At 42.7% G+C, this 23660-nt stretch overlaps 1 protein-coding gene across 7 annotated transcripts in view; it reads right to left on the bottom strand.

The window, feature by feature from the left end:
- The window catches only part of LEF1 (lymphoid enhancer binding factor 1), a 108003-nt gene that overhangs the window by 5170 nt on the left and 79173 nt on the right, over positions 1 to 23660 (bottom strand). For 2 of the 7 annotated variants that reach the window (XM_010999065.3, XM_064484279.1), the window contains exons 6-11: positions 22387 to 22470; positions 20187 to 20309; positions 19017 to 19179; positions 13811 to 13918; positions 9434 to 9482; positions 8735 to 8775 (exon numbers count right to left, since the gene is read on the bottom strand). In XM_010999065.3, the coding sequence (XP_010997367.1) occupies positions 8741 to 8775; positions 9434 to 9482; positions 13811 to 13918; positions 19017 to 19179; positions 20187 to 20309; positions 22387 to 22470 (562 nt within the window). In that variant the 3' untranslated portion in view covers positions 8735 to 8740. The other 5 variants (XM_010999064.3, XM_064484277.1, XM_010999067.3 and 2 more) reach the window with 4 other exon arrangements.

The following is a 23660-nucleotide window of genomic DNA, read 5'->3' as shown; positions in this document are numbered from 1 at the left end:
CCGCTAGAGACACTGGGAAGTGCCCTTGAGGAAGGTTCTGAATAAGGGGCCTCAAAATCCACTGTAACTCTGCACACTGAAGTGCTTCAGGAGGACAGTCACTGTGGAGACTCATCTACCCACTTCCAAATTCTGTATTCAACTCACTTTTCTCTCTACAAGTTCTCCTACATTGAAGATCCCAACTTCAGCTTCTAAAAGCAAGGCAACAGAATTAGTGCATACCATTTTTTTTTTCCGAACCAAGGATGTCCAATGTCATACCTGTGTCTGTGTACGAGTCCATGTGTCTAAGTACGGGTGGCCCAGGGAGGTTACAGTGTGTTGTGGGCTCAGAGCAGGAGCTCTGGGAACAGACAGTCTGCAGCTGGGTTTGAACCCTGACCTCCATCATACTACTTGGGGTATCCCGTGCAAGTTACTTAAACTTACCAAACATAAGTCGCTACACCTTACAAAGCATGTTGAGGGGCTGAAAGGAGGCAATTCGTGTGACAGGCGTGGCGAGTGCCTGGCATCTGACAGGGCACAGGGAGTGGAGACTTGAGTCAAAGAGGGACAGAAGAACAGACCCAGGTCTGGACACCAGCCAGCTGGCCCCGGACGAGTTACTGACGTTTCCTTGCCCCTCAGTCGGGCAGAGATTCCTCCCCGTACAGGGCTGCCGTGGGAGCGGGATTTAAGGCCTCCAGGAGAGCGCCTGGGACAGACTACGGTCCAGAAACGACAGTCCACTTCCCTTGTTCCAATCTCACACAACATGTGCAGGGTAAAGGCAAGATTCATTCTACTTACAGGACTTCTGGTGGAAAATTAAGACCAATAGAGAATACTGTAAAACCTTTCTTACGAAATATTGTAAAATATCTCATAAAACAGTGTCCCCAGAAACACAATGATAGCTAAGAAAAGTAATCCCAAGAGGGCAACAGAAAATTTGGTGTTATATTTACAGAGAATGTGTATAAAAATTGAAAAAACCTCAGGTTCGATTTGACTTAAAACTGAAGCAAGAAAGTGGGCAGTACGGTTTGACTGAAATGCTCCCATTTTTCCCGCATTCTGTCAGAAGAACACAGTGACTCCCTCAGGGCTCACAGCCATTCTAAGCTGGATCCCCATTCTTCTGGGTGTGTCACCTGGCAGCTTTACTCTTAGGGACACAGTGGAGGAAATGGAAGTACTCACAGGAGTATCAAGAAATTCACATTAAAAAAAACCCCACATGTGCCCTTCTTAACAGAGTGCCCTTCATACCCCAGCTCAGACTCCATTTGCTTTTAATTTATGTATTATTCAAATACGCTTTGTTTTCTGGTTCCCAAATCTATAAAATGGATCAAAAGGAACATATTTACTACCTTAGGGAAGGGTACCAGCCCAGGCAGAACAGAAAAAATAATAAACTAGGAAAAGCAGATTTTTAAAACTCTCACATTATTTGAGATCATTTAGAACACTGTCAAACAGCATCAGTTCTTTGTTGCCATACACCGTACGGTACATCGTACACGCTACAGAACAATGGCGCGAGGTATAAAGAAATAGTTAATTTAGATGTAGTCCTGAAGAAAGAGGTGCATCCAAAAGAGTTAAAATTAAAAATTATATGTTTTGACACTTAAAGAGGTAAATCTCGAGTTCTCTGGGAAACTCCATCATCTGGAAGAATAATTCTGTTCCAGATTGCTCAGTGAGAAAACCATTCTATTGAACCAAATTTGTCCAAAATAGATGTTTTTTTAATTCCATGAACTATTCTTAAGTGCACTGATCTGAACTGCACTTCACGGGCTTTCATGAACAATACTAAATATTATGTGTCTCAAGAGCAACGAGCCTCCCCCTTCCCTTCCTCGCCAGTGATTTTTAATGGCACATGGTCACTCTTGCTAGTCAAGGGTCCAGTTTCCTGTTTCTGTTTGCCAAAGCAACTTAAACACAATTCTAGCTCTTCTGACCATTCAAGAGGGAAAAGGGATTGATGGAAAAGATGCTGCAGCACAGCAGAAATTTTAAAAGCTTTCACCACAAGTCTGATCCTCTCCTGGCTTTGTCACTAACGCACAGCTGCCTAGATAGAATCACCTGCCTGCTAATCTAACAGGCGCTGCCGCCAGCTAGTCAGTGAGCTGTGGTGGACATCTGGGCTGGAGCCTGCCTCTGGATCATCCCCATGCCAGCACGCCTGCAGTGGGAGCAGGGAGCCCCCGGCAGTCGCTCTGTACTGTGTGACCGTCTCCTCTGGCCGTGGTTGGTTACGGACTGGGGTAGAATTCTGACCTAAGCTGGGCTAGCCAGTGTCCCTTCTCTGCAATTTGCAATAATCATCTCTTTGGGAGATGGACACGTGGAACAAAGAACTGAGGAGGCCAATCTGCAGAAGGGAAGATGGGATTTGGGGGGAAGAGGCGGATAGAAGAGGCAGGAAAAGCACTTGGACAGTTTTCCAAGACCACCTCCCAGAATTCTCCTTCGCCTACTGGCACTTCTGTCTTTACCTTCCACAAGATGCTCCTGTATCCTTAACATAGAGCTCCTTAAGCTGGCGCGGGTTGTTTGTGCTCCTTGTGATCAAAAGGCTCCCATCACAAGAGTGCACATGAGGCACTGGAGAACAGTTAGAGCCAAGCACCTGCAGTCCACACACAGTGCCGTTACAGAGTCATCTCGACTTAGGACAGTGTGACCAGGACCGCCTTGCTGTCAATGTCTGAACTTCCCTTACTGAGTGTTCTCACTACTGAGTCCCTAGTAAGGACACTGTAGTCAAGTGTCACTGTTGTGTGAATTCTCTACAGATTTTCTACTAATCTGTGACAGGTTTAGCGAGGGTTTGTGGACAAACACAGAGGGGAGGCAAGGGGAGGCCAACAACTCAGACAGACCCCCATGCCCTAGGCAGAGTACACCTGTGATCCAGACAGGACAGACGACTCGCCTGCAGTCCTTTCCATCAGGATCTGACTGACGGGCAGACGGTCCTGCACTGGGCTGGGCCTCCGTTCAGAGGCGGCTCCGGCGGAGCTCTGGGACAGCGCTGAGCCGGGTGCAGGTGGCCGTGCCCCAGCTGGTCTCCCTGATCTGGGCGCCTCCCAGGCTCCCTTCCCCAGAGTGCTGAGCCTCCACCGTCTCCTGTTTGGTTAGTGGCAATTCTAGGCCATGGGCTCCGTAAGTGCTTGACACACTTAGTCCCAAAGCATGTGACAAAAAAAGATGAAAAATGTAAAACGGGTTATTTTTTCACCTTCTCATTTTTATTTCGAGACTTTGGACAAGCCTACCAATTTCTCTAGGTGCTTCCAACTTTATCACTTAAGTGCTTGGCTTTGCTTCCTAACTAGACGTGCCAACCTGGGAACAAATGCCCAGAGGCTCACTGATACTTAACGTGGTAGCTGACTATATCTGTGCTCAGAGCAAAGGTGAGACAAATGTGTCACACTTGCCAGGGCGAGCTTCACGAACTATATGAAATAAGTGTTTCTCTCAAGGAGACTACAGAAAATATTTAGACCACTCCCTGACTCAAGAGGACAGGGCTAATTCTCGTGCATCAGGCAAGGCTCCTGGAAGATCTTCAGGGTCACAGTCCTCGCACTAATCCTGAAGAGGACTCTGGTCCAATCAAATGGAAAGCTGAAAATTTTTGTTGTTTTAATTTAAAGATTAAATCCAAACACCACACAGTTAACCACTGCATTCTGTACTGGACTAGAAATTACCTCTCCTACACACTTCTTGGCCCAGGGAAATAAAGGCTAAACTTTTTATTTAGTAAAAAACACATTTTAATTTCTCAGTTCAGCAAATGTACAAGATAAAGATTATTCCAAAGCCAAAAACATAGTGTATAGGAATAATAAGAGTGCTGTGGGTATCTGTATCCATGTGTATCTCAGTGTGTTTAACCAGAGGTTTTTTGGTTTTTTTTAAAAAATAGCTTGTTTCTACTTTTAAATTAGCTCTTTGAGTTACGCTATTTCACTGTATTTCCTTTGATTATATAAGAGTATCTTTTCAATCTCTAACATTTTAAGATGGTAGGCTTTTTATGCTTTGCTAAATTAAGTATTAGTAAACCAACTTGTGGAACTGTTTTTAAGTTAGTAAACTCAAGAATAATTCTCTCCAGCTTTTCAAAAATTTAATTCTTTGCTTCTTTAATTACTTATTGAATCTTAAGTCAGGAAGAAAGGGAAGTTCAGTATTTGATAATCTCTGACTCCTGACAAACTCTTGAGACGTTACATATTTCAAATCAGATGTATACTAAATACTGGAAACTCATAGCAACTTGATCACTGTTCTATCAAACCCAAGATGACTGGACAGCTCACATGTTACCTACTCCAGGAAGCCTTCCTTGATCTCACTCTCGATTACATACTTCTTGTTCTTTTTTTTTTTTAACACCATACACTGTATGTACTTTCTTCATAGCATAAAACATATTATTTTATAAGTAGCCATTTGTATGCCTGCATCTTCTTAAACTGGGAGCTCCCCTGGGAAGGAACAGGGTCCGTTTAGCAAGTAACCCCCACTGCCTAAAGCAGTTCTTGACCTGGAGGAGTACACTTCACTGGATGTTTGCAGAGTGAATGAACAAATGATTGGCGTTTATGATACTGGCCTTCCAGCTAGACACAGAAGAAGGTGTGCAGTCTCACAGCTTGAGGTCCTGGGCTCCCAGCATGACCACAAGGGACAAGCTAGTCCAGATTCTCCCTTATGAATCTGAATTTCTTAGAAGACCGCAGAGTTTGAGGATCACCTCTAACTTGGGGGAGTGTCTTTTATGGATCCCACTTTAATTATCCTAAAATCTGTTGCAAGGTGTTGAGACTGGGTTAACGCTCATTTCTCTGTTTCACCTGACTTCAACAGTGCGAATATTCTTACACAACGGTCAAAAGCAGAAACACAGGGAGACAGACGGCGGTGTGACCAACTACATAACAGGCCAATTTCTACGCTGGGCTGTGGAGGCAACTGCAGTGGCATTTCCCACCAACAGAATGGAAGTATTAAGCCAAACTTTTATCTTATAAGGAGCAGAAACACAAGTTTTCAGAGGGCTGTTTTGTTCATGGAGGAGAGTCTTTTCCTTATTAGTGGGATTTTTCCCTGTGGCCCACTGTCCCACACTAGTTCAGAGTTAACCAGAGTTCTCTAGCATTTCAGCTACATTGTGGACGTCTAAGCTCAAAGATCTTTTCAGTTTAATAGGAATTTTCTTTAAGGACACCAGGATACCATTAAGTTTCACTGTACACAGAGAAACCCTCCCCAAAATCTTCACATTGGAGTCACAGCATCTTCCCTGCCCGGGCACTGCGTTCCGTTAGCTTTCCCTTCCTGAAGGGAGGGCGGTGACTTTTGAACTTCCCCTCAGAACTGAAAGTGAGCCCTGTCAGATTTCACGTCACACTATTTGCAGGATCAATTCTAATCAAACATTTTATCTGTCTTCAGCTTCTTGCTAAGGTGAAGCCAGTACTCATGTGACCAAGGTCTGGCAAACGTGACCACATCAGTGGAGAGTGAAACCCCCCAAACCAAAGGCAGCACTCGTTCTGGGGAGGCAGGGCTGATCTACTCAGAAGCTGAAGAACAAGCACATTGTGGACAAGTCATTTTCCAGATCATACAGGTGCCTTAACGGTTAGAGCCACTGAGACCTAGAATGAGGACTACATGTTAGTAAACGTACAAGAGGCCCGAGTCCCTTTAGTAACACTGGGAGGCAGTGCAGCGTGCGGAAGCAAAGCAGACAGGGGAGCTGAGAGGCCAGACAGGGCCCTTCCACTCTGGCCCGAGGAACTGGAGTCTCCAGGGTTAAACCAGCTGCCCCAGCCACGCAGCCCGCACAGAGGGCTAATCTGAGTGCCTGGGTGGCCTTGCTCCTAGTCTGAGCTCCTCCTACACCACGATGCTCTGTCAGGCTGGTCTTTCGTTTCTATGCCACTGCTCTGTCCCAGAACAGCACAGAGAACACCCTCCAGAGGTAACAGCCGGTAATTACTGAGCCTCACCTTCTCAGAGGGACTTTCCTGACCATCAACCTAAAGCCAGACCCTCAAGTCACTCCCTGCTTTATTTCTATTACAGACATATACTTTCCTGTATTTTTAATTTTAAGACTTCCAGGTCTTACGGAACTAACTGGCATTTATTAGGTGCTCACTAAATGCTGAGTAATGACTGAACAAGTCAACTACTACACATATAGGAGTTTCTGAATTCCTAAAACAAAGGGGTGGGGAGACAGCAGGGATAGTATCATTCCCAATTTACTGAAATCTTCATGAATGCAAATCTGAGCTCCTCTCTGCTTAGTAATTCTTATCAAATGACTGCCAGTGCTGCTGTCTAAAATAGGATAGTGTGGAGGACAGAACTTCAAAGGCCGTATGACTGATCCAGCAATGAGACGGGAGAGGAACACTGGAGACTCTGATTAAGTGCAGCCCAGCTGGCTGGAGCCTCACCGGCCACTGGTGAGAATGTTTCTCTTGGGGGGGGGCTTTGTTTTGTTTTTCTGGGACAGGGTAGAGGGGACACCTTGACCTTTAGAAAAAAACAAGTAAGTGACAGGAAAGCACAATGATCACTATGACATTTTTTAAAAAGAGATACCTGGGACACATTCTAGGATAGAAACGCACTCAGCCTGACTGATCTAAAAGACTATATAACGTTCATCATTAAGGACAGAAAACCAAGTAGCAAACTGAAGTAATAGAAACAGTTTTAAAGATTTTGGTGCAAACAGCAGACAGTAAATGAGTGAATGTTGGTCCTCAGCACGTTGCGTTTACCAGGGTTTTCCACTCAAGAGGCAGAGCATAAAAGGGCTGCTGTCTGTACCTGAATGCTCAGAAATTCAAAGGACAACAGTCTTAAAAAAATGCAAAAAAAGTACAAAAGCATGTGCTTGCTACTAGAATTACTTCTAGTAATTCTAACTCCATGAGCAACTAGGGGCAGGGCCTGTGCTCAGAGGGGCCCTCAATTAATAGCTGTTAAAAGCTGAATTAAATGTGAACGCCATCTGAGGTCCTTTTCTGATCCCTTGTTCGGTCACCTATGTGAAGGGTTGATCCTCTTTCCACCGGGAGGAAAGCTTGCCTCTCAGCATTAGTTTGGAAGACTTCTGATACCACAAAACCACAAAGATGAAATTTTGAATGAAGTTCAGGAAAGGTTCACAGAGGAGGGGGAGCAGCTGAGTAAGGACCTGGTGTGGGTGGAAGGAGGAAGGGAGGCCACGTATGCCAAATAAAGAACCAGAGGTGGGAGGTGTTACTGGTCCCGTTTTACAGGTGGAACATGAAGATTAAAAAGCTCAAGCAGATCGTCCTGGCGAACAGCTGATTTCTATTTGGTACCCACAATCTCTGCAGGCTCCTCTGGGAAGGTCTGTTCAAATTTCAGCATCAGAATTAGTTCTAAAAGCTTAAGTGGTCGTCTGGTTCAAGTCAAGAACCAAGTGACCCGCAGGCTAGTGCTCTCCTCCTTAGAAACACCGCGCAGATCTATCCTGTTCTGAGGCCCAGGAAACGGCTTTCCGAGCACCAGGGCAGCGCATGCAGCAGCCCCAGTCATCTTGGGGGATGGCAAATAATTTTGTTTGGACTGAGAACAGGACTCCTAGGGCCTGGCTGGAGGCAGGAGAGGGCAGAGGCAGACCCACACTAACGTGTCTGCACTTTGTCCTGCAGACAGAGGGAAGCACTGACCAGCTCTAAGTCGGGAAGTGACCCAATCAGTTTGTGTTTCAGCAAATCCCTCAGGGAGGGACACAGAGGATGAACTGGCAGAAAGGAAGTCTGGAGGCAGGACAATTATCCAAAGGGATTACAATAATCCAGATGGAAAGTTTGAGCACCTGAGCTGGGGCTGTGGCACCAATGAGGGTGAGTGGAAAAGATTTCAGACAGACCCAAAAGCTAGAGCTGACAGCACTGGGATGCGGGCTCCTAGAGAGAACAGAAGGAGCAGCGCCTCTGAGAGGAACTGTCCCCGGGAGAAGGTGTACACACGTGAGTTCCAAGCTGAGCAAACACTGCAGCAATTTACAAAGCCAGGTTCCCACCAGCGTTGGTGGTCAAAAGTAAAATAACTACAATAAAAAGAAATGAAATAAATACTACCTACAAAGATGAGAGTGAGATCTAACCATGGTTACCAGTAAAGACCTTTACAGCAGAATACAGTCAATTAAGTCCCCACGCCATATTTTTAAATAATAGAAAAAATTAAGCATCTCTATTTTTCTTATTACTTTTAAGTCTCTATTTATCATCTCAATTGAGAAGTCTCTACAGAGTAAAAGCTTCTGAGTCCTGGGCTAGTCTGGGCCTGAGCTCCTCAAATGCAGCCCCAGGTCTGTGGAGTAAGATAGTGTTTTGCCGGTTTTTGTTGCCTGTCTGGTTTTTAGCAGGCAGATGTGCCACTGGTCAGTAAGGAATGGCTGACAAGTTAGGGGAATGGGAATGGAGAAAGATTAAAGGGGCAAAAGAGGGGAGAAGAGAGATACGCATACTATGTTGCAGACACATAGCCGGTATAAAAACCATCAGATGTTTGAAAGCGCTGATTGGATTTTGGTGGAGTTTCCTCTTTAAAAGAGCAATGCTGAATTGCATCAGTATGAGCAAGAAGATTCACAAGCAAGTGCCTCTGTTTATAACTAACGTCAGCAGTAGGACCAGAGAGTCGTTCTTACCATGTTTCAGATGTAGGCAGCTGTCATTCTTGGACCTGTACCTGCAGAAAATTGTGTCTTTAACAAATTTTTACTGAAGCGGTTTTTGTACATTCCAAACACGTAGTAGCTACAACATCACGTGGACTTGTTTGCTTTACTTTTTATGGTTCTTATACCAGCCATTTTTATTTGTGCAGTACAAGTGGAGGCCTTATTTTTAATGCAAGAAAACGGGGAAATAAATAGGGCCTCACGGTTTGATGCCTTGAATTAATGTACAGGAAAGATAAACCCTACCATGTTTTACATTTTTAAATAACCCCAAATCACAGAAACAATTCTCAAGGGGACACAAAGTGGTATATTACAGAATCATCATAAGAAACTGTATTGTAAGCAGTTACGCAGAGAGAGGAACAGAAGTGTTAAAGCAAAGAGAACATGGACAATAAAAAACAAAACCAAAAAACAACCACAGCTAACAACCGGGATTCCAGGTCACAGGGTCTGGGAAAGGAGTTTTCAGATGTACCTTCACATAGTCACGTTTAAAAGAAAGGTCTTTTCAACATTTTTAAAGAATTTAGGAAGAAAAGCAAAGTTACAGAATCACACGTTACAGCTGAAGAACAAAGCACTGTGTAGAAAGGTGTCGACTACTTTAAAAGGTGTTTGTCAGAAGCATGAGAATTGACTGGAAAGTCACATGGTGCCTACCTGATGTAGATTCCTGCAGTTTCTCTCTCTTCCTCTTCTTTTTCTTACCCTGCAAGAAGACAGGCACATCGTCATGTTAGAGACTGTACTGTGAATGGGATACAAAGGACAGGCAGGTGGTCAACCAAGAGGTCAAGTTGTCTCATTATCTCCCCACCTGTACCTAGAAGCAGAGAGCAAAAGAGCGAGCGAGAATTCTTCTCTGTGACCCTTGTCTCTACCACTTCATATTTAACATGGTTAGTGCGGACGCTAGCAGTGGTCTCATACACACATTAGGTTAATGATGTCCTAGGGCTGTGGCCACAGAACCCCCTTCAAGGAAAGCCCACTTAAGCAGGCATTCCTTTTATTTCTAACCACCAAACTTAGAGCCCACCTCTGGTAGTGTTCATGATAAATCTCCCTTCCTGTGGATTCCACCATCTAATTAAAAGTCCATAATGTTAACTGAGGACCCTTGGCCCCCAGGGCATAGGCATGATAACAAAGGGCAGCAGTAGAAATGTTCAGGCAGAACCTGAGAAAACTCAAAAAGATAATTTTGAAGACATTTCTGGCAGTTAAGAATCTTGTTCTTAAAACAGACACAATAACATGAATGTGCCTCATTTCAAAATCATCTTAATCACAATTTTACAATGTTTGGTCCCATGGTCGTTTCAAACAAGTGTAACAGAACACATATCACATCCAATATCTCTATCTTATGTCTGCAGTGATAACCACATTAACCAATAACAAAAAATAAAACCGTAAGATTATATTGAGTATACTGTGGGAATATATTTAAGTATATATTTTCAGCACCTCGAAGTATTTTTTCTTCATGTCACATGACCGGACCATTGAGGCTTTATGTCTTTGGCAAGTTGACTGAAACTGTTCTCACAAACACTAAGGCAAACAGCAGATACTAGTGACCTTGGGAAGCAGCATGTCAAAAATATGGAGTGGTCTTCAAGAGTATTAAGGCACGCCAGGAGGAGGGCAGCCGACAGAGGGAGAGCACGCTTCTCACGGGCACTGCTGTCTTCCTTTCAAATACAGTGACTGTGCTTTTCAGAAGGTGCAATAAGGTTCCATGTGTCTAGAACCTTCATCCTCATTTTCTCCTCCTAGCTCCCATTTGCCCTTCAAGACTCATCTCAAGTGTCATTTGCTCCAGGAGCCTTCTCTGCGTCACCCCGCCGCACCCCCAGGCAGAGCTCATCACTGTAACCTAGCTCCTCACAGGCACCATGACGGGCTGCGTCCCGGGGCCCCTCTCCACATGGCTGTCAGCTCACACGCGCACCGCCCGCGTCTCAGCACGTCTCTGCCACCCAGACGTGCCTGGGGCACGTGACTGTGGCCGGAGGTGTCCGGCTGATGCTGCCTTTATGAGGGGCTATATTCTGGATATAAACCAGTGCTTCAAGACAACTTACATTTAAGGTAGACAAAAGGACCTAAGGAGTCTGGATATGTCAACTTACACAAAAACAAAATTCATGTGTGGTAAACATGCACAAAATTTTCATTTAAATTATATATAGTCCAGGGGTTTTCAGCACTACATTTAAAAGCTCTAAGGGTGGTGGTGGGGGGGGGGGAGTATAGCTCAGTGGTAGAGTGTGTGCTTAGCATGCATGAGGTCCTAAGTTCAATCCCCAGTACGTCCATTTAAAAAATAAACCTAATTACCCTCCCCAAACAAAAACAAAAAACTAAATAAGAGCTCTAAGTAGTTGGCTGATCTCACCTGAGAAAATACATGCACTGTTGATTTATGAAAACTTCTGTTATGAAAAATGAAAGTTATAAAAACAAATTGAAGTTATAAAATCTATGATGCCATAGAATAGGGCATTTTCATATTAAACCATTGAGATACATATTTAATACACTCTCAGTGAGCACATGAGGATAGCATCCTGACAAATAAATGCTAGTATCTCATTTACAAGATACAGAGCATGTACCTTGTTTGGACTCTATTCCTGTACCCTTATTTTAAAAACACACTAATATCTTTAGCTAAAGTGCTACCATTTGATTGACTTTTGTTTGCCTTAGTAATTAAGAGGCTTATTTTGATTATTATCAAAACTGTATATAACAAAGCTGGATTTCCCCTCCATTCAAAGGGATCCTAAAATCAAGTTATGCAATTTCCTTTGAAAGTTTTAAAAAGGAAAATCTTTAAGGGTAAAGTCACATTACACTGGTTTTCTTTAAAACTACTTTCTTCCCACTCTCCACATGGAGAAAAGGGGAAAGAATGAGAGAGAGATAGAGAGAGGTGTTTATCTCTTTTTAAAAGTAAAGCTCACTCCTTTCCTTAAGGGTCAGAAATAGAAACTTCAGCATGCAATGCTCAGTCTATGCAGATTCACCGCACAGCAAAGCTCTCCCAGGCATCAAAGAAGGAAGCCATTCTCCCTTAGAAGACAACACTGACCAGGTCCAACAGACCCAGGACAGGGTTTGAGGAGGCCACTTCTGAAACCCTTCAGGTAGGGAACTGACTGATCTTCCCACTTAAAGGGCACCGCAGAGGCTCTATCCACATAATGCTAATTACTGCCCAGAGAACAGAAGCCCAGTTCAGGGAGAAAACTCAACTAAAGCAGTGTTCCTAAGAAGGCCGTGGAAGACTGAGCTGGTCTGCCTGGAGGAGGGAACGTGCACAGATTGTGAAGTCAGGGGGCCTGGGTGTCACCTGCAGTTTAGCCACTACTTGGCCCTGGACAAATTACTCAATCTCTGGTCCTTTCCATTTCCCTCATCTGTAAAATGTAATGCTACTTATGCCACTGGTTTATTATAAGAATTAGAAAATAACAGCGTTTAAGACAGTTCTTGACAATCGGCATATGGTAGTTATTAAGTAACCAAAACAACAATCCAGGAGAGCTGACGAACCTGCTGCTCACAAGTGACAAACAGCAGGACCCTTACTTCCACGTCACAATTGTACATCCAGCGTTTAAGCTCCAAATCCTGACCAGTAGTGACTCAGAGCACGTTACGGGAAACGAATGTATTCCAAAAGTCTAGGTGCCTCGTTACATGGGATGTATGATCTCGCACATGCAGCCCCGTGGACCCTCTACAGCAAGGGCCACACACTAACTGACGTATTGACTTACTTATGGCTTCACCTTGCCCTCTTTAAAAGGGACAATTCCATTTCACATGAAGACTGTCCTGGCTGGCACTCTGAATGCTCGTCTCACAAGGAACATGAAAATGATCTTCAGTTTTTAAAATTAAGAGCCTAAATAATCAAAATCACTCCTCTCTATACAATATGATAAAACTAATATCATTTATATTTTTTCTCAGAAAGTGTTTGCTATATCAAGACTACATGAGTAAGATGTTCAGTAATATAAATGATGTGGGTTTTTTTGCCAATAAAATCAGTACAACTTAAAAAATATGATAATACCTACTCCATCTGAATAAAATATATAATAGACATCAGGGTGCATTAATATGAAACAAACAAATTTTTTTATCTAGTTCTGAGTAGTCTACGGCAAAACGGTCATTTAAATACATTGTAAAAGAACTGTAAAATAATATAGTCATTTTGGAAAGCAATTTGATGGTATGTATCAAGAACCTTTAAAATATTTATCTCCTTTACTCAACAATCACCAGTTGAATCTATCCTACAAAAATAAGTCCTAGATATAGAAAAAACTGTTACGCAGTTAGTTCATTGCAGGATTATTTCTGATTATAAAAAAAGTAGGAAGAAAATGTCTAAAAGCAGGAAAAAAATAAGTAAATTGTGACATTCACTCAATGAAATATTGTATAGAATATTTATATATCTGTATATCTGAATATTTGTATTGTATAGAAATATTGTATAGAATTGTATTGTTAACACTGATGTATAGAAACACTATGTCACAACAGAAAAATGCATATTATATGAGCAAGCAGCACAACACAAAAGTGTGTATACACTCACCCACCAACTCACCCACTTATATCCAAGTGAAAAATAAAAACACATGCATAGAAAAAATACTGAAAGGTAGTGTAATTAGTTATTACTATGCTGCCTTCACATGATAAGATTATGGGCTTTTAATAAGACCTTTTTTTACCAACACTTTAATATAAAGTATTTACGGGGGGGGATTAAAAAATTTTACTTAAAAAAATTCAGTAGCACTTATAGCCAATAAAAAAAATTATGACAGCTCAAAGCTTTCAAAATTCAATAGATCCATGAAATCTTTATTATAAAGTTCATTAACTTTCAAAAATAGGAAACAGCGCCAGCATTAGATATACCCTACAACACACTTCCTTGAAAAGAGCAAGAAAGAGCACGAGTGAGGGGAGAGCGGCTGGTGGGCGGGAGGCACTTACGTAGTTGTCTCTGGCCGACCAGCCTGGGTAGAGCTGCATGTGGAGCTGTCTCTCCTTCCGTGCTAATTCATAATATTTAGCCTGTTCTTCACGGGAGAGGGCGTGCCACTGAAACAGAGAGGGGAAGAGGGAAAATCAAGTAAAAGCAAAATAGTAACAGTATTACATAGTCCATATTTTAAACACTGAAGAATAAAAATATTAAGCATATAAACTTTGATTTATTTTTAAATGGCAGAACCACGTGTTGCCGAAATCCAGCTGGAGTCTGGTGGCTGGAGTGAGACTCAAACTTTGGTTTCTCTATCCTGTTCTCATATTACATGAAACCTGTAGTGTGAAATGGCCTGTCACTCACCCCTTCTCTTCTCCAACACAAATGGAAGTGAATGTTCACTGGTGAGACTCAACACCCAACGTGGCCCTTTTTCATAGATTGTAGCATAGGCCAACACCGGAGCCCAAGCATCATTTATTTACGCAAATAAGCTCATGTCCAAAGGTTTCTTCCACACGGATACATCCTGGCCCTCTCTGTCATATGAATAGTCTGAAACCTTCATCACATGATGCTGTCTATAGCAGCAGAAGTCAGTCTGCCTCAGTCTCTTCACCCTCCCCTCACACTTATTTAAACACTCATTGTTCAAAGGGAAGAACACTCATAACACTGTACAATCACTCATGCACAGTTTATGGCTATGTTTATAGCTTCCTTCTGATTGAAAGCAAGAAGCAGGATCTAAGTTTATTTTGCTATCTAGAATTTGAGACTTGCAGGTCTAATTTGGAGAATGGAGCAGCTGACTCCCTGCAAACTTTCCATTTCCCTTTACGTGACTGATGTATATCTTACAGAGCAAAACAGCTCATGTAGGCAAGGCACCATCTGGGATCTTCCGCAGCCTGTAATTTGCACTTTGTGTGTTTGCACACAACTTGCCCCACGTCCTCAATGGGCAGTTTTCAAGTACGTTCCCTACTTCCCTTCTCTCTGTCGTCAGAACCCCCGAGAACTGGCTGCACCGTGGGGGACCCGCTGGCCAGAGGTGACAGCACAGAGGCAATGGCTGCAGGAGGAGTGGACCTGAGCCCACACCACGCACACCTGCGTGAGTGTACACACACGCACGCATGCACGCACACTCTAGGTCAGCCTGGCTCCCACTCCAGCTCTCCCAGCCCTGGGGCGTGTTGCTGCCCATTTCTCTTCTTTCCCATTAAAAGCTGAGTGATTCTTTCTCATGTCTACCCTCCACGATGATTTTAATTTTGTTCTTGTTTTCAAAAATGATAAATCCAAAAGAAAAGAAAGGTGTAGTTGGATTGGGGGAAGGAAGGAGCAGGAAGGGAGACAGGCTGACGAGAAAGAAAGGCTGCCGTGGCGGAGGCTCTGTCTGTGTCCTCAGCCTGGACGCGGCCCCTAGAGCGCGGCCTCAAGGAGACAACACCTGCTGCTCTTGTCTGTTAAGAGAACCAGAACCTGGTCTTGAGAAGAGCAGACAGCGCCCTGGGCTGCACCCACCCTCCCCAAAACTCCGGACGCGGTGGGGGCGGAGTCCATTTCCTTCAGAAAGCTCCGTGGAAGCCAGGGCCTCTGTGTCGGGTAGGGTAAATGATTTCATTTCTAATTGCTTTAGAAGTGCAGACTGTAAAGTTAAGAGCCTAAAGCAAATCAGGTAATGTGCTTTTCTTAAAAAAAAAAAAAAAAAAAAAGTTGAGGGAGATGAGGTGGCAAGAAAAAAAACTCTGAAAAAGTAACCTGAGTTACCTGAGACACAGTTCTTTGTATCAGCAGAGTAATCACAGTCAAGTCGTACCTTAGAAGCCACTCCTGGGGAGCAGTGGACGTTGAGGCAGGAAAAGTCACACTGCTTCTGTCAACTGACAGCTTTTCTAAATCTGAGTCCTGGACCTGGTGCTAGAGACCATCGCAGGGAGAATAAGCCAAGGTGGGCACAGTAGAAAATATCAGCCTACACTTTCTTCTTTTTTTTTGAGAAAAGACTGACTATTAACATTTAGACAGTTCTGGTGCTAATGTGATTGGCAAGCAGCAAAGCATTACTAAAAAGGAACAAAAAAGGAGACTAAAGGGGAAAAAGATGTGACCTACTTTGTAAATTTATTCATTTGCTAATCTGTCATATTATTGCAAAATATATTTTATATTTATATATAAGTATATTTTTATAATATAAAAAATTGAGTAATTTAAAGTAAAATTTCATATGATTATGACAGCTTTATAACTTGCTGAGAAAACTGGGAATTGTAAAGAAAACTATCTCCAAAAATACATATGGAGGTTGGGTTTTTTACCCAAACAACCAGTTAAACAAGCAGGAATTTTTCAGTTATAGCAGGAATTTTTCAGTTATAGCAGGAAACAGGTTGACAAGACCCTAGCTAACAAAACTAAGCAAAATTCAAGAGGGAAAAAACAGGCCACAGATTAAACTGTTCACTTGCATTTTCAGTTGCTTTTAGTTCCCTGGCATTTTGAATGCACAAACTCTACTCAGAATAAAACATTGTTTACCAGAGTAAAAGAATAGGTAACATGACGGCATTAAAGTTTTGCATTGAAAACAAAAATAAAGTCTGATACAAACTAGATGGTCCTTCTTTACAGGAATTTCTGAAACACAATTGACTGAAAATGCTTTTCTATCCTTTCTGCTTACTGACAGAAGCAAAATACCCATTTAATTTGAAGAAACTTACACAGTTCCAAGATGTAAAAATTCTAACAATAAATTTCCAATAAATGGACTTTCTCTAATAGCCTGGAAGGTCTGACAAGAAAAAGCTTAAAGTACTATTTATACTGTTATTTATAATACAGAGAAGAAAACTTTGATTCACATGCATATGAATGAACATTTCTATGCCAGAGATATAGCAAAGGTGAATAAAAATCAAAAGATAAAATGTTCCAGGATGAATTTCAGTTCCACTATTAAGAAGTCTAATTATCCCAGCGTAAAACTTCATGATTTTAAAGCCAGGAACTTTAAAGAACTAGCAAGGACTACCCTGCCAGAGGGGAGCTATGAAAGGACAGAAAACCTGATCTTAATCAAAGATCTCAGAGGCCTATAAATAGAAACAGGTGTCCAAATCAAAGACAGAGAGAGACCCCAAATGAGAACCATCCTTGAGGACACATGCTCTGATCTGGGGATTGTTAAGGGAGCTGAGAAAGTAGCAACTGTTGGAAACATGCATTAAAAATAGGAAGCGTACATCTATATCATATCCTTACTTTCCTGAGCAGGAAAATAAATCCCACTGGAGGACCAGGGACTTTTAATTCAAAAAAACAAAACAAAACAAAACAAAACAAAACAAAACAAACAAAAAAACCCCCCAAAAAACTAAGAGTTTTACATAAGCTGAAATAAGAACCCTTCTTTTCCTCTGACTTCTTTTAAAGGGTCAGGGGAAATGGTCATCAGCCTTTAAGCTTTTAAGGCAGAGTTCTTCAAAGATGATGGGAATCACTCATCTGCAATGATCTCGCTTGGGAAATCATTGTAATTATTGTTATTAAGTGTTTAAGAATCCACAGGGAGATAGAGTATTGTGCACAGGGCACCAAAAGAGCTATAATCTGCCACTGTACCCTACCCCTGAAACCCTGGTGTCCTGCAGATTGGAAATAGCTGCATCCTTATGCTATCCAACAGGAATCGATAATACAAGAACGCCTCCTTTCCTCCATCTGTTCACATGGCCTGGAAATCTCCTGAATGTTTTCTGTTATAAATGCTGAAATGTATTAGGTTTGTAACAAACATGATAAAAATTATCATCAACAGCCAAAACATGATCTCTAAGTCTCACAAAGGTTGTTAAGCCCCTCCTCCTGAATATTCATTTGCAAATCATGAATTTAAGAGGCTGCAAAAACAGATACACAAGGTCCTATTTTAAGAGGCTACCACACATACACGAAGAGCACTGACAAGGGAAGATGAGGCATTTCTGAAATTATAATGCAGTTACAAGAAAAATGTTACTTGAATTAGAAAAATTCAGTTTTCTTCTTCCACCCTTCAGCTACCTAACTAAATAAACCCATCTCAACCCTCAGTACGTACCAGGGAGGACTGACCAGCCTTTGGGCTGGTGGCCGGATAAAGAAATCTAAGAGGGTCTGTTCTAACTGCAGTCCCGTGCCTGGTACTGGACAGGCGCTCAGAACAAGCTCTCAGCGTTGGTGAAAGAAGCAATAAAAGAAAAAGAGAGGGGCAACCCAGAAAGTTGGCACATGTACACTTTAAGAATCAGAGAGCCCATACAAATTCTTCTCTGGCCCATACAAATTCTTCCATTTACAGCTTCAACGTAGAACGATCTGCTTACAGGGGCAGCCACCTCTGCTTGCCAGGGTCTCCAGAAGCGTGGCTGGCCCCGCAAGGCCTTTCTGTAGCCCCCTGAGTGGGCTAAGTGCTCTCCTGCTTTGGCGTCTGCACACGCATGCTGCTCCGTGTGGGGGAGTCCACCCACCCTGGCCCACTCACCGCTTCCTCCCCACTCACCTCTCAGGTCTCAGCTCAAGTGCTATTGTCTCAGAGGGGCCCTTCTCAGCCCCCTGTGTTCTCAGATTCTTGCTCTTCACATTCACGGTATTTATCACAATTTAATTATATATTTAATTGGGTAATTATTTGTCTAATAGCTGTATCCTGTCACAAAACTTCAAGCTCCATGAAGGCAAGGACTACATCTATTTTACTCAGAAAAATTATCTAATGCCTACTACAGAGCCTGGCACATAAATGACACTCAATAAATATTTGTGTAAAGAATGATAACAGGGAAAATAGTTATCATTTCCAGGAAGTTTCCTATGTGCCAGGTACAATCTAAGTTGTTTACAATGCATATATCAGGGGGAGGTTTAGCTCAGTGGTAGAGTGCGTGCTTAGCATGCACGAAGTCCTGGGTTCCATCCTCAGTACCTCTGTTATAAAGTAACCCTAATTACCTCCCCCTGCCCACCAAAAAAATAAACTTACAATGCATTAAATCATTTACTTCTAAAGGTTATCATGTTACTTCCTTGTTACTTCCCCAAGTAGCTGGTGACTATACAAATGCATTCTATGACCACCTGATAGGTGAGTGCCTTGGGTTAGATTTTAATGAAGCAGTTCCACGGTTACCATGATTATTTACACAGCATCCCACTACTTACCCTTCTGCCTAGAATCTGGTTGATAGCTGCACTTTCCTTTAGAGTACACTCCGCTACGACATTCGCTCTCATTTCTTTCATGTATAACATAAAAGCATTCAGAGGCTTCTTAATGTGAGGTCTTTTTGGCTCCTGCTCCTTCCTCTGTTCATGCTGAGGCTTCCTACAAGGTAGGGGTGGGGTGGGTGGGGAAGGGGTAGACGAACAGGGAAGAGATGGGAGGAGATAAGCAGAGCACCTGTTTACATCCGAGTCCCACTCAGGCTGGGGACCGCCCTGGGCTCTGCAAGCCCCAGAACAGCATCGACTTTGAAGAGTGAGTCACCAACTCTGTGTGAATAAGAAAGTTCACCTCTAGCTACTGAAGTGTTTAACACAACATGGGCACGGGTTTGTGAAGATGCTCCATCTAGAGCCCTGAGGCCGAGCTCCTTGGTCACGGTGGGAAAAGCTGAACACATAGTGCAGGTGGTCAATCTTCCGCCAGAACTGAGGTTCTTCACTTTTTTGGGTTAGTGGCCCCTCTGAGGGGTTAATGAAACTTCAGACTCTCTCCCCCAAACAAATGCATGCTGGCTTTGCCTGTAATTGTAGGGGTTTTATGGCACGTGCTCACTCCATCCCAACCTCCCATCCCAGGACAAACCCTAGATTAAGAAACTCAATTACCAATCTCTTCAGAGAATGTAGCCCTGCTGTAACAGCCGTAGACAACCCTGACCCGAAAGGAAGTCCTGGGTTTGGTTTGCCCCTTTCCCTTGAATTCTGTGCTTTTGAAACCTTGATGGAGGGTCACTGCAGTTCCAGAAAGAAACACGTTAAACCCTCCAAAATCTACTCCACTCCGGGCTCCCCCAACAGTCAGAGCCCAATTAAAACCTGGTAGTAAATGGTTAAAACAGCTCAAGTTGTTCAGTCCCTAAGCTCTGAAGATCACTCCCCTTTGGTGAGGTTCCATTGACCTTTTAACGCCTGTGCTCCTTCCCCATCTCAGAACCAAAATCAGAGCAGTGGGAATCAAGCTGCTTAACGTCCTCAGGGACAGAGCTTTCAAGGCAGAGCTATACTGCTTTTCATAATCAGGGGAAGATTCAACAACAGGGAATAACTGTGTTGTCTGAATCCTCAGCACCGCAAGGCATACGCAGGTGAAAACAGAGGCACACTTACACGTGCATTAGGTCGCTGTCAGTGTGGGGGTGTTCCTGTTTGACCTGAGGCGTTACAATAGCTGGATGAGGGATGCCAGTTGTGTGGGGACCAGGAGGACCAGGAATCATATGATGAGAAAACCTAAAAGCAGGAAAGACAAGAAAAGAAAATGTACTGCTGTAGCAAAAGCTGAATGGAATTCTGAAACAACCCACTAACTGTTACTGGCTGAGAATGAAAACACATCTTCCTACACAGGAGTATTAACTATAAGTGAGAGCAGGCTGATGATTAATTTCTTTCCTTTCTGTATTCAGGCGGAAAATATGTATAATTATTCACCATGTAACAGAATTTTTTTTTCAAGCTAATAGTGGAATCTGGCATTTTTCCTGGGAGGGCTCTAGGCCATAGGATTAAAAAAAAAAAAAAGAGTCACTTTTCTTGCAAAGCAGTTTTCAGAGAAGAATTTCAGTAAGAGCAATTACTGGAAATATAACACTTTATTAAGATTTAGCTTTTTAAATGATTTTAAAATCTAAAGATATTACACTTAGAAATCTCTGTCTACATCCTTAAGCAAACCATCACATTTCTCATCCTGTTGGCATCTTTCCTAATACCAGGAGAGAATGATTGAGAAAATATGGGGCAGAAGGTTTGTTCAGTCCCCAATTTAATAAGGTTGCTTGCCATCAACATCATCCCAAATAATTTTCTACACAGAAAGAAAGAAATGTTTGAGAGATCTAGCTGAATGGAAAATTGATAACAAAATTAAGGGAAATGATTTAATTAAAGGGAAAGATAAAGTTTTGCATCAAGGTAAAAATAACACATGTTAAAATAAAGGCTTTTTCCCAGAGTATGCTTGCAGAGCATTAAAAAAAGTCTTAAAATATCCACCACCACCCAACACAAAGGAGGGAAACTGCCGTGCAAGAAAAATAAAATAAAGACAGTACTTTCAACAAACTCTTTGGATAAATTTAGATATGCTTTAGAACTTTTTGCTTTTCAAACTGTTTTAAAGTAAACATTTAATTCAACAAAAACAACATTCTCAGGTCTTTCATCACAGCCTGTACAATTAATTCCTTCATCTAGGAAGGAAAGAAGGGACTCTGATTAGATTTGTAATACCTCAGAAAGAAATTTTTAAAAATTAAGGAGGCATGGGAAAAATACAAATATTTGATTAAATAATGATGCTTTGCTAAATGTACCATTTGCAAAAATACAGGATGCTTGTTATTTGCCTGTGAGAAAATCCTGTCATCGCGTAGTTCTTACAATGTTAAAAAGTATAAAAATATATTTTGAGGGGAAGGATATTAATTTCATACCCTCCCAACCAGCTAGATTTATAATTTACTGAAAGAAAATAATGTTTTTTTAACAAGCTGAAATTCACCACAGAAAACTGCGAATTTCATACCTGTATTAGAAAATAGATTCACAACCAGTTACTAACCCAACAGTTTGATTTCCAGCGTGATAATGCTGGCTCCCTTGAAAAAGCCACATGGAACACACAGATGATACACCGCAAGTGTGTGTGCACATCGAGCACAGGGCACAGACGCCATCCTTTCCAGAGGCAGAAGCATTACACAGAGCAGTGTGGCACAGCAGACCTCACAGAGCTTCGCTGGCACCAGAATGTCCACACAGGGCCTGAGTCACACACTAGGACACACACCCGTACGGCCTGACAGCCCAGAAGCACCACTGCTTCTTTTCTGACAGCCTTGGTCTAGGAAGGCTCTAGACTAGCTGGGCATTTTCAAACACTGTCACATGAAACTGATGCAACTTTCCTTGTAGAAAGCAAATTATAGAACTGAGACCAAACCAGTCTTTACCCTCCCCCTGACCCCACCCCCAACATGTTTTGAATCGAACAAGCTCTTCTAATATCGTCCCCTTTGGGGACATTTCCCATCCCACAGTTGGGTAGCAGTGAAACGTTTTTGAGGCACGGTTCCCAGTGTGACTGAGTTCATCTCCCTGACGGGCGTGGCTGGTGCTGTGCTGTCGTTGGCTCCTACCCAGGAATCTCTAGGACGCCTAGTGTGGGAGCCAGGCACACTGCAGACAGATGTGGCTGAGCTGCGCACCCGCCTGGCCCCCTGAACGAGAGGCAAGCAGAGGCGCACAAGAGGCAAGCGCGTTAGAGCATCCTGTCCTGGAGCGCCCGGTTTCCACCTCCACCTACCTGGACATGGAAGTGTCCACTGACAGTGAGGATGGGTAGGGTTGCCTGAATCCTCCCGTGATGGGATATACAGGCTGACCTTGCCTGAGGTCACAGAAGAAAGGAACCCATCAATGACAAAACACGAGTTACCAACCAGCAATAAGAGTGTGATGAGGGGAGGACAGGGAGGAATTCAAACAGAACTTTGGGAAGTGTTACCACTTTAGGGTGAGTGCTTCAGTCACCCAGCTGCTTCCCCTCCTTATCCTCCACCCAATCCAACCATCATCATGGTCCTCCACAGCAGTCGGTGAATTCCTTGTCTTCTACCCCTTCCCCCCTCCCAGCCCTGCGAATGCTTTCAACAAAACAGGCATGTAAACAGGGTTTACTGAATATAAAAGAACCTGAGAATGGTGAAATATTCCTTTCAGGCTAGTGGATTCCTTATCAGAATCTTTGAGAATTTCAGAGAAGGGAAGAAGGAAATAAAAGTTCATATAAAAATGAATAAATATTTTTAAAGCACTGTGCTTCCCCCCTCCCCCCATATACCCATGCTACAGTCAAGAAATGAAAGCTCAATTAGTTGGAATTATTTTCTCTCCGCTCTGAGAATTCCATCTCTCTTACTTTTTCCTACATCTCACCCTTTTCATTACAGTCTTTATTTCCAGATGCCACTGATGCAACTCAGCCCTAGATTATTGCCCCTAAGTAACTAAGTTCAGACAGAATAACTGATGTAGGTTTGAAAGTGTTGGCATAATCAATTAAATGCAAACAGAGTTATTGACTGAGATGTAATGCTAAAGAGGAGAGAGAAAGCTGGAATGTCCATGGCAGGACGAGCCCTCCCACTCTGTGCTGAAGAAGAGATAATGTACGGATGTCAAGGTGGGGAGACCGGGCCTTGACATGGGGGCTGAAGGGACAGAGAGCCGGATAAAGAAAGGAGAGAAGACATCTGCTAAAGTTGAAGCACTGTTTCCTTGGAGTGAGCAGTGGGGAGAGGAGAAGGGATGGAGTGGGAGCAGGGAAAGTTGTGTGTGAACAATGAAATGACAAAATTAGGCTACACTATATCAAACTATTGTTTCTTCACCAAATACATTTTTCCTTTACCTTTATAATAAAAAAAAAATTGAAAGCAGTGGTATAGATTTTTTAGAAATAACAAAATAGAGATCTTTTGGATTCTGAAAAAAAAAAAAAAAAAGTCCACTCCTCTGAACTCAAACTGGTGCTTACTTTATTAACATTCAAAAGATACTTTTGTATTTTAAACTTCT

Source organism: Camelus dromedarius, chromosome 1 (genome assembly GCF_036321535.1).
Source record: "Camelus dromedarius isolate mCamDro1 chromosome 1, mCamDro1.pat, whole genome shotgun sequence".
NCBI classification, from domain to species: Eukaryota; Metazoa; Chordata; class Mammalia; order Artiodactyla; family Camelidae; genus Camelus; species Camelus dromedarius.
This window is presented reverse-complemented; position numbering and strand designations above follow the sequence as displayed.